This window comes from Mus pahari, chromosome 1, assembly GCF_900095145.1.
Source record: "Mus pahari chromosome 1, PAHARI_EIJ_v1.1, whole genome shotgun sequence".
NCBI lineage: Eukaryota > Metazoa > Chordata > Mammalia > Rodentia > Muridae > Mus > Mus pahari.
The window spans coordinates 1,160,013-1,170,227 of NC_034590.1; the positions used below are offsets into that span (position 1 = coordinate 1,160,013).

Here is a 10,215-nt window from a genome sequence, read left to right on the forward strand (position 1 = left end):
CACAGACACAGACAGACACAGACACAGACACAGACACAGACAGACACAGTCACAGACACAGACAGACACAGTCACAGACACAGACAGACACAGACACAGACACAGACACAGACACAGACACAGACACAGTCACAGACACAGACACAGACACAGACACAGACACAGACACAGACACAGACACAGAGCCATCTGCTCATAAAGCCTTGGCAAGGGTGGAGCTGGTGTTTCGAATCTAGGCCATCTGGACTCCCAGAGCCTTTGTCTTTACCTGCAAAGTCTGTATGAGGAAAATATAATAACGGTAGGAGGGAAAGGCTAACACAAAGGCCTGAGAGGGGAACCTTGGAACCCCTCTCCAAGATTCAGAGTGTGCCAGTAGGAGAGTGAGAGCGATGGGGACGGGGAGATTGTGGGGAGCATAGGGGAACCCGTGGACCTCGGGAGGACTCTGCTTTCCCCTGAGTGAACTGAAGTCACAGAAGGTTGAGGTCCCTGGTCTGTGCCCGCATTCACAGTCCCTCTGGTGCTGTGAGGAGCGCATACAGTACTGGGAGCAGGGAACCGGGCGGGGGGGGGCTACTGTGGTTCCTGGGCTGTGGAGACAGATTCTGCTTTGGTTTGGAAGGTGAAAGCCATGAGATTTGCCCACTGCCCGATTGGTTGTCCAGGGATGGGGCGGAGGGGACACCGGGGCCTGAGCATCAAGAAAGTAGGAGTGCCATTAACTGAGGGGTGTGGACCTCTGATGAAGCAGCATTGTCTCGGGGAACCCCAAACGGGGCATGACCCACCCTTTCTCCCCACCCCTCCAGCCCTGACCTGTCCGGCCAACAGTCACTATGAGCTCTGCAGCCCTGCCTGCCCGCCCTCCTGCAACTCAGAAGCCACACCGACCAACTGTTCTTCACGCCCTTGCGTGGAGGGCTGCGTGTGCCTTCCGGGCTTCGTGGCCAGTCGTGGCCTTTGCATGCCTGTCTCATCCTGTGGGTGCATCTTCCAGGACCGCCTGCTGGCCCCAGGTCAAGAAGTGTACGCTGACGAAAAATGCCACCGCCGCTGCACCTGTGATGGAGCCACTCAGAAGGTAACCTGCAGGAACACAACCGGGTGCCTGCCTAAGGAGCACTGTGGGGTACAGAATGGCTCCTTTGGTTGCTTCCCGGAATACTTCCGCATCTGCCGGGCATCCGGAGACCCACACTACATGAGTTTGGATGAGCGGATCTACAATTTCATGGGCACCTGCACGTACTTGTTTACTGCTTCCTGTGGCCAGCACCCATCCCTCCCCGACTTCAAAGTGTTTATAGAAAATGAACGCCGCGGAAGTCAAAGCGTAAGCTTTGTGCGTTCTGTGAAGTTGGAGGCCTTTGGAGTCAAGTTGGAGGTGCGCCGGGAATACCAAGGCAAAGTGCTGGTGAGTGCGGCAGGGCAGGAACCTGGGGAGGGCACAAATCCACTGAAAGATCAATGGCTGTGGTGGGAGCAGAGTGGGATTCATTCAACGACCTTGTGGCTAAGGTCCAGGCCCTGTTACTTTTTTCTTGGCCCTGTGACAGTCTCCCAGACTGTCTTACCTTGGTCAGAGACCATAATCAAATAGTTCTCCACCAGGAGCCACGGGTCTCTGGGCGGTTCTGCGGATGTGACGAATTCACATCCTCAGGATCTCAAAAAGAGGTCTTGGTGCTCAGTAGATATTAGAATTTCCTAGTTTTGTTCTTATGAAAGTTTAGAATTATAGACTTGTGTTTAAAGAATGATCTAGAGAGCAAGGTATCAGGTGGTGTGAAATGTCCGGTGCAGAGTAAGCATTTGTGTTGGGGGTGGAGTGGAGATGTTCATTCAACCTCTCAGACTGAGCAAATGTCTGTCCACCCAGACAACATCAAGACCATACATGGTGAGTTCTACTGTCAACAATCCCAACACAACAAAAGCCTCACTGCCAGGCTGCCTCTTCTCTGTGCCCTCTTTCTCCCCAGGAGAAGTGCCTCGCCATCACTTCTTTTCAGACTTGCTCACCAGGCTGTGCTGCGCTGGCTAGAACTTGGCTCAGCTGCCCTGAGGGTCAAACTATTCTCACTCACTAAAACTGAAAACCTAGGGCGCTGGACCAGACAATTAGACAAGGGTCAGAGGGCAACCCTACACACACACACACACACACACACACACACACACACACACACGTTCATACACGTGTCAATTGTTCTGCTTCAAGTCTTCCGAAATAGGTTTGGCAAATCCACCATAAGTCCCATCCTGTGGTCAAAGATAGCTTCTCTGACATTCTTTAGTCTTTCTATATCTAAAGTCTATAGACACCCCTTGCCCACAAAAAAAGAAAGAAAGAGAGAGAGAGGAAGGAGGAAGGAAGGAAGGAAGGAAGGAAGGAAGGAAGGAAGGAAGGAAGGAAGGAAGGAAGGAAAGAAAACTGAAAGCCAAGCTGTGCACAAACCAATCCCAGCACTCAGAAGGCAGAGATGGACAGATCTCTAAATTCCAATCTAGCCTGTGAGCCATCAGACTTCTGGAGATCATTCTTGGGGTCATGATTGTGGTTCCCACACTTGCCACACATCTAGTTTCAGACCAATTAATGCACACTGAGACCCTACTTCAAAGATAGATAGATAGATAGATAGATAGATAGATAGATAGATAGATAGATAGATATTATTATTATTATTATTATTATTATTATTTCTTATAGTGGTGTATGCCTTTAATCCCAGTATTTTGGGAGACAGGATTTCTGTGAGACCAGCCTGGGCTACACAGTGAGTTCCAAGATAACTAATGCTATAGAGAGACTTTGTCTAAAAACTAATAAAAATTAAAATTAAAAAATGTGTATGTGTGTATGTGTGTGTGTGTGTGTGGTGTAGAAATGAATTGTTAGATACTCACACAATGTCTCATAATTATAGTAGAGAAGTTTGGGTAATGGCTTGTGCCATGGGGAGACAAGTTCAAAGTGGGAAACAGAACATTCCATGTACCGGCTTCTGAATCCCCCAGTGATTGGTATGGAAAGGCTCTATATAAAGATAGGGCAAAATTATCGATAGGTATTAATAATGTTCTCCCACCTCTCTGGAATATTAATTAACAATATGTATTACAACAAATAAAACACAAAGGCCTTAGACCAGACTAAATGGAGAGGTTTAGAGTGGTACCCGTACTGGTGCATGACCTGTTGCTCCTCCTGCATCCCTACCCAGGTGGACGGCATCCTTCACTACCTGCCCTTCCAAGCCCTAGGTGGGAAGCTCGTTGTGTTCCGCCAAGGCAAGTACGCCATCCTACGCACGAACTTCAGTCTGTCTGTCAGCTATAACTGGGACACCCACGTGACTGCCAAGGTGCCCAGCAACTATTTTAACGGTGTGTGTGGGCTCTGTGGGAACTTCAACGGGGACCCACGTGATGACTTGGGTAAACAGATTAGAGGAGAAGCCCTTGACCCTCGAGACTTTGGGAAGAAGTGGCTGGTGTCATCACATCTCGGCTGCAGGACAGACGAGCAACTTCTGTGTCCTAACTTCAACAAAGAAGTAGTGTCAAATATAACACAGAAATGCAGACTATTTAGTAACATATCGGGTCATTTCAAGCACTGTTGGAGAGTGCCCGCCTACAACAGCGCCTACATAGAGTGTGCCTACGATTGCTGCCGTATGCCAGGCCAAACTAAGCCACTATGTGACACACTGGCCACATACACCGCCATATGCCAATCTTCTGGAGTCATTGTGTATCCATGGAGGACTGAGACACTTTGCCGTGAGTACCAACAGTGTCAAATGGGGATTGGGTCTAATGCTTGTTCATTAGCTTACAAGTAGCATTGTTTGATCCTTACACTGCCTGACGAGGAAGGAGCTATGCTTATACCATGGAGTTGAGACCATAGGAAGCCACTGTATATTCGCAATGAGGCTGCTATGAGATGCTGAGGTATGAACACGGAGCCGGACGTAAACGTGGCATGTTGTATTGGAGAGCTCCTGCCCAGCCTGTTTGGCTGGCTGCTTCTCTTAGCTTTTACAGGGCCGCCTGCCTGATACGGTTGATTCCTGGTTAGGAAGGGGGAACAAGAAATGGTTTGATTTGCTTGGGTTTGGGTTGTTTGGGATTTTTTAAGGTTTATTTTTATTTTATGTGTGTAAGTGTTTTGCCTGCATTTATATCTATGCACCAATGGGCTTGAAGATCCCAAGGAAATTAGAAAACAATATCAGATGCTCTGGGACTGAACTTACAGATGTTTGTGAACCACTATGTGGGTGCTGTGAGTCAAACCTGGGTCCTCCACAAGAGCAGTAGGTGCTCATAACAGCTGAGCCATCTCTCCAGCCCTGTGTTTGATTGTTGTTCTGTTTGTTCATTGTAACACTAAATGCTCTCACTAAAGGGTAGTATAAGTAATTATTCTTAATCACTAAATACTTCTTAACACTTGAAATCACTAAACTTATATTTTATTAATACCATAAAATGAAGAAACTAATGCTATAGCCACTGATACACTGCATATTATCTACATACAGGCATGTGTAAGCTTATTTAAAATATGCAACACAAATTAGCATTTATTTCCACTGTTAGCAGTGTCATTAAAGATATTACAGATTAACCCAAACCACAGTTGCATCAGAACTGAATCTTATTTCTGAGGCCCAGAAACTATAATAAAAGGGTATAAAAAGATATTCTCTTGAAGCTACTAAACACAGTGGTCTCTTGAAATGGTGTGTGTGTGTGTGTGTACTGAGGAATAAACTGTGTCCACCCAAGAGTAAAATTCTTTGGTCTTGTTGACCCCTCTCTCTGCAGCAATGACCTGCCCACCTCACAGCCACTATGAGCTGTGTTATCGAGGCTGTCCATTGACCTGTGGAGACCAGCCAGTGCCGGGAGGCTGTGGTTCAGATTGCTACGAGAACTGTGTCTGTGATGAGGGCTATGTCCTTAGTGGTGAGGCCTGTATACCCCTGGCATCCTGTGGTTGCGTATACCAGGGCATTTACCATGCACCAGGTGATGAGTTCTATCCTGGCCCTGAATGCAACTCCCTCTGCCACTGTGATAAGGGTGGCCTGGTGTCCTGTCAACCCTCACACTGCAGCCCACATGAAGTCTGTAAAGTGTTTGATGGCATCCTGAGATGTGTGGGTGAGGGCTCTGCCACCTGTCAGGTATCAGGGGCTTCACATTACACTACCTTTGATGGCCGCCACTTTGACTTCATGGGCACCTGTGTGCATGTGCTGGCTCAGACCTGCTGGACCCGGCCTGGCCTGCAACCGTTCACAATACTGCAGGAGAATGCAGTCCAGGGCAACCAGCAAGTCAGTGTGACCAAGAAGATCACCATCGAGGTGCTCAACTACACCCTGCAGCTGGAGCAGAATCAGTGGAAGGTCAAGGTGAGAGCAGAGGTGAAGCCCTAGAGGAGACATGGACCTCAGTCAGGGATTGATATGTGAGTGGGGCATGAACAGTGCTCAGTCCAGAAGAGGGTGTTTAGAGACCCAAAAGAACATATGAGAAAGTGTGGCCTCAACAAGAGGGGATACGGATAGAAAACCTAGAGTAAGGAAGCCCCAGATACCTGGAGCCTTTCCCATGTTGCTATGTCTCTCCATCTGTTCTATCCTTAACTGACCCTCTCCTCATCTTCCTATGTGCTCCATCTTCCTCCCACTGCACCTGGTCCCTGCTTGCTGTACGACACAATTTCTGAGAAAACTAGAACAGACATCTACTTGCCCCTAGATGGGAATTAATAACGGGCCAGAATAACAATACCACCCAAGTTTAACTTGGTGAACCAGTGAGTTTATGTGTTTCTTAAAGGAATACAAACTCATGGGTCATAAACAACTCAAAGGAAACTGGGAAAACAGAAGTCCACCCCAGCACAGATGATAACTGAGCAAAGCTGAAACCCTGCGGCTTTTTTAAGCACCTTCAGCTAGTTCTACAAGGAGGAGTGTCTCCAAACAGTCCCCATTGCTTATATAACCTTGAGGAGGGAGGGACCTTGAGTATCTGCTAAGTTTTAGGAACTTCCTGAGACATGTGAGTTACTTACTTCCTTAGTCTTATAGAGCTTCCTTTTAGAACTTCTGCATCCCAAGAAACCTCCCTCAAGGATAAAATATATTCATGGGAGATTGCTACCCAACACTGCCCAAGCAGTGGTTGGTTTCCTACCCACAAGGGGCACTTGAGATAGTTACAACACAGAAAAGTTCAGAGGTGGGAAAGGTTCAAGGACAGAAGCCAATCTGTAACCCCCACCATCCCTTAATAACCATAGCAACAACAGTAAACCCGCTGCTTGTTTTGCATGCTGCCCCCAGGCCCATTGGCTGCTAAGCACCTGGTACTCTCACATTGATTTAACTTTGCAAGGGTAGCTGGAGAAGGCACCATGATTGGATTCAATTTTTTGGAAGACAAAGTCCCATCACTGTGTTGAAATTCTTTAGCAAAGGCAAGGCATTTGCTGCACACTGGATCACTGGATCCCCCCTCCCCCGTTGCTTCTCTGAGCAGGAAGACCGAGTCTCAGGAGAGTGGCATTTGAATACACAGGGAATGTCCCCCACTGACAGGCAGCACACAGCCATTGTCCTGGGAGCAGGAGGTTCAAGAGCTGTCACACGGCTGCACTGGGTTGCAGGTGCAGCTTCTTCTGCTCTGAGGTTAGCAGTTGACAGGTGACCAGCTCCAGACTCGTGGGAACAGTCTCTGTTCCTGTCATCAGACCCCAGCTTCCCTGTGGCTGTCCCCCACTGCAGAGGCAGACACTGAGCCCAGAGGGTTAAGTGACTTGCCCTTATTCACTACCAGCCTGGGGAGGAATGATGTTAATGTCTTTTGGACACTCTAGACATGCCTAGAGCGTGCCTTTCCCCTGCCTCCTCCCAGTCTCCTCACATCTATGAAAAGCCTGTGGGCCAGGTATGTGATGAGGAAGGGCACAGATGTGGTGACATCAGGGGTGCACCAGGCAGAGCCCTCGGGTGACCCTCAGATGAGCGTGGAGCCTGGCTTTGCATCCAGCCACACTTACAGCAGCAACTCTGAGTGTCCCTTACTGTCCAGAATGACTTGCAAACACAGTCCCAAGCCACAGGGCGTGCTACAGCCAAAGCCTTTGCAGGTGTCCTGTATCAGATTCCCTACATGACACTCTGGAGACAAGGCACCTGATCCCTCCCAGATAGACAGGAAGCAGGAATACAGGTGAGTCTCCTGCCCAAGGGCACAGAGGGTCTTCCCATGATGCTGTTTCTATGGTCTCTGTCCTACCCCAGTGCCTCACAGGACACTTGCCATTTGATTTAGGGTCCACTTGGATCCATGGTGGTTTTATGACAAGATTATAATTTTTTATTACACCAACAAAGATCCTTTTTTGAAATAGATTCACATTTCAAGGTCCTGGCTCATATAAGATGCTGTTATTATACATGTTTTACAAATATGGAAATGGGGGGAGCAAAAAGATAGGGTTACTCAGGATTTCAGTGTCAGACAGGAACATCTAGAACAGACTAGGGACACTTAGTGACAGACTGCCTCAAAGCGTGTCCTCTGAAGCTTGGCGTTCCCTGCCTCACAGGTGAACGGTGTGGACATGAAGCTGCCGGTGTTGCTGGATGAAGATAGAGTTCAGGCCTTCCTACATGGCACAGATATGGTAATCAAGACCAAATTTGGCCTGCTCGTGTCCTACGATCTCAAATACAGCGTGCGTGTCACAGTCCCCCGCAACTACTATAAACACATGTGTGGCCTGTGTGGGGACTACAATAATGATCCCAAGAATGACTTCCAGAAGTCCGATGGCTCACAGGCAGCCAGTTCCAGTGAGCTGGGGGACTCCTGGGAAAAGGCTGTGCCAGGTTCTTCCTGCAAACCCCGGCCTGCTTGCAAACCGGGACAGGGTTGCAGCCCAAAGTGCTGCCCAACTCTGAAGAAGAAGTATCGTGGGAAAGAGTTCTGTGGGCTGATCACCAGCCCCACGGGGCCACTGGCTGCCTGCCACAAACTGTTGGACCCCCAGGGTCCCTTGCAAAGCTGTGTATTTGATCTCTGCCTGGGTGGTGGGAACCTGAGCATCCTCTGCAGCAGCATCCATGCCTACGTGAGCGCCTGCCAGGCGGCTGGGGGCACTGTCGAGCCATGGAGAAACCAGACCTTCTGTCGTGAGTGATGGGACACGGAGGGGTAGGGAGAGGGGAAGCTTGGGAGACAGGAGTAGAACCCCAACACCCACCCTGACGTCCTAATCAACACTCCCTCTCTCCCTCGCAGCAATGGAGTGTCCCCCTCACAGCCACTATGAGGTCTGTGCAGACACTTGCTCCCTGGACTGCTCAACAATCACCACTCCTATCCAGTGCCTGAGGACGTGTTCAGAGGGCTGCGAATGTGACACTGACTTCCTGCAGAGTGTCACAGCCTGTGTACCCATGGAGAAATGTGGCTGCCACTACAACGGAGTCTACTATGAGGTAGGAACTCAGCCTTCTTGACAGAGCCCGGGACTTGCTCCTGAACCTAGCCCTATAGCCTTCCCACCATTCTACCCTCTGGATACCTCTCTGCCCACATCTGTCCCCTCCCCTCACCCTGACTTGGTACACCTCATCCAATCCTTAATTTTCCTCCCTCTGGTCTACCATCCTCATAGGAGTATAAAAGACCTTTCCAAATGTCACCATAGGTATTGATGTTTTAAACTCTTTCCCTGGCTCCCAAAGTCAAGACTTACCTTTGTGTATCATGTCTGGACAAAGATGGCTCTCCTATTATGAATCATATGGCTGGAGCCCTTCCCTTCTGCTAAGGTAAAGGTCATGGGTAGGGAAGGAAAGGCATTTCAAGTGCTGATCCTGGGCACTTTGTATCCATAGGTGTTTGATAGGGGTCTAACAGACCAGAGCTGCTAACGTCAGAGCTCTGGTTCAGGAAGCGTCACAGCTCTTACAAAGGCCTAAGAGGCCAAGGCTTCCTTAGCCCTTGGCAGCAGCCAGTGTTACACCATAGGCCTGGGGTACGAGAGTCCTGTGCACAAAGCTCTCTGGAACTTTCCCCAAACAGAGCCTGCTGTTTCTCTTCTGGTCCTTTACAACCTCCTACCCATCCTTGACTTCAGTTCTTCATCCTTCATCCTTCCGCCATCCCCTCCATCCTCGCCCAAGTTGTTCTTTCCCAACGCTCAGCTGGCCACTCCTCCCCTGCCCCCTTCTCTCTCTTTGTGTTGCCTGCTCAGCCCTCGATACTAAAAAGCAAGCAGGAAAAGACGAGCCAGAAGCTGCCTTTCCCTGGGCCTACTGGTAATGCCACGGAAGGTGGCACTGGGCTCTGTCTCCCAGCTGACTCAGGAGGTGAGCTGAATAGCATACTTACGGTGCAGGGGTACCCTTGCCTGTTCACCACGGGGAGCACTTCAGCTCCAGCCTAGAAACGCTTACAGGATCATCTGGAGTTCACAGAGTTCTGTGATAAGGAAAAGTCTAGTTAAAACCAAAAGTCTTCTCCACAGATCCATGGATTGCTCAAAACCACAGGCGCTGATCTGTGAGCTGAATCTGGCTTGTTCATCTGAGGGACAGCCCTTTGGCTCAAGGCAGCCATAGCAACGAGAGAGTCCAGTAGCTGCCAAGTAGGGAATCAAATCGCCCTACCCTCCAATATCTTACAGGAAAAGTGAACACGGGGCTTACACTATGAGAACAAAGAGTTTGTCATAACAATATGATTATAATAGTCTTTAAGATTTATTTTTATGTTATGTGTAAACATTCATGCATGTCTACACACCATGAGAGTTCCTGGTAGGTGTCATCAAAGAAGCTGGGGGTGGGGGACATCAGATCCTTTAGGGCTGGAGCTCCAGGTGCGTGTGAGATGCCATGGGGGTGCTGAGAATCAAACTCAGGTCCTCTGAGAGAACACTCAGGGCTCTTACTGACTAAGCCATGTCTCTAGCCCCGGTTTATAGCAACTAGCCAGTGCCTTGAGGAGAGATGTACCCCATCCTCTGCCCCATGGCCACAAAGAGGAGCCTTGTCTGTTATAGCAGCTCTTCACTTCCTCTGCTTCCTCCTCCTGCTCCCCCACATGGAGGTCTGCCTTAACGTGTGTGTGTGTGTGTGTGTGTGTGTGTGTGTGTGTGTGTGTGTG

General features: G+C 49.2%; 1 protein-coding gene across 1 annotated transcript in view; it reads left to right on the forward strand.

Annotated features, from left to right (window-relative positions):
* Fcgbp (Fc fragment of IgG binding protein) overlaps positions 1-10,215 on the forward strand; it is an 85,784-nt gene that overhangs the window by 59,395 nt on the left and 16,174 nt on the right. The window contains 5 exon segments of the mRNA XM_029531756.1: positions 813-1,417; positions 3,231-3,792; positions 4,846-5,438; positions 7,646-8,231; positions 8,341-8,540. Of these exon segments, the coding sequence (XP_029387616.1) occupies positions 813-1,417; positions 3,231-3,792; positions 4,846-5,438; positions 7,646-8,231; positions 8,341-8,540 (2,546 nt within the window).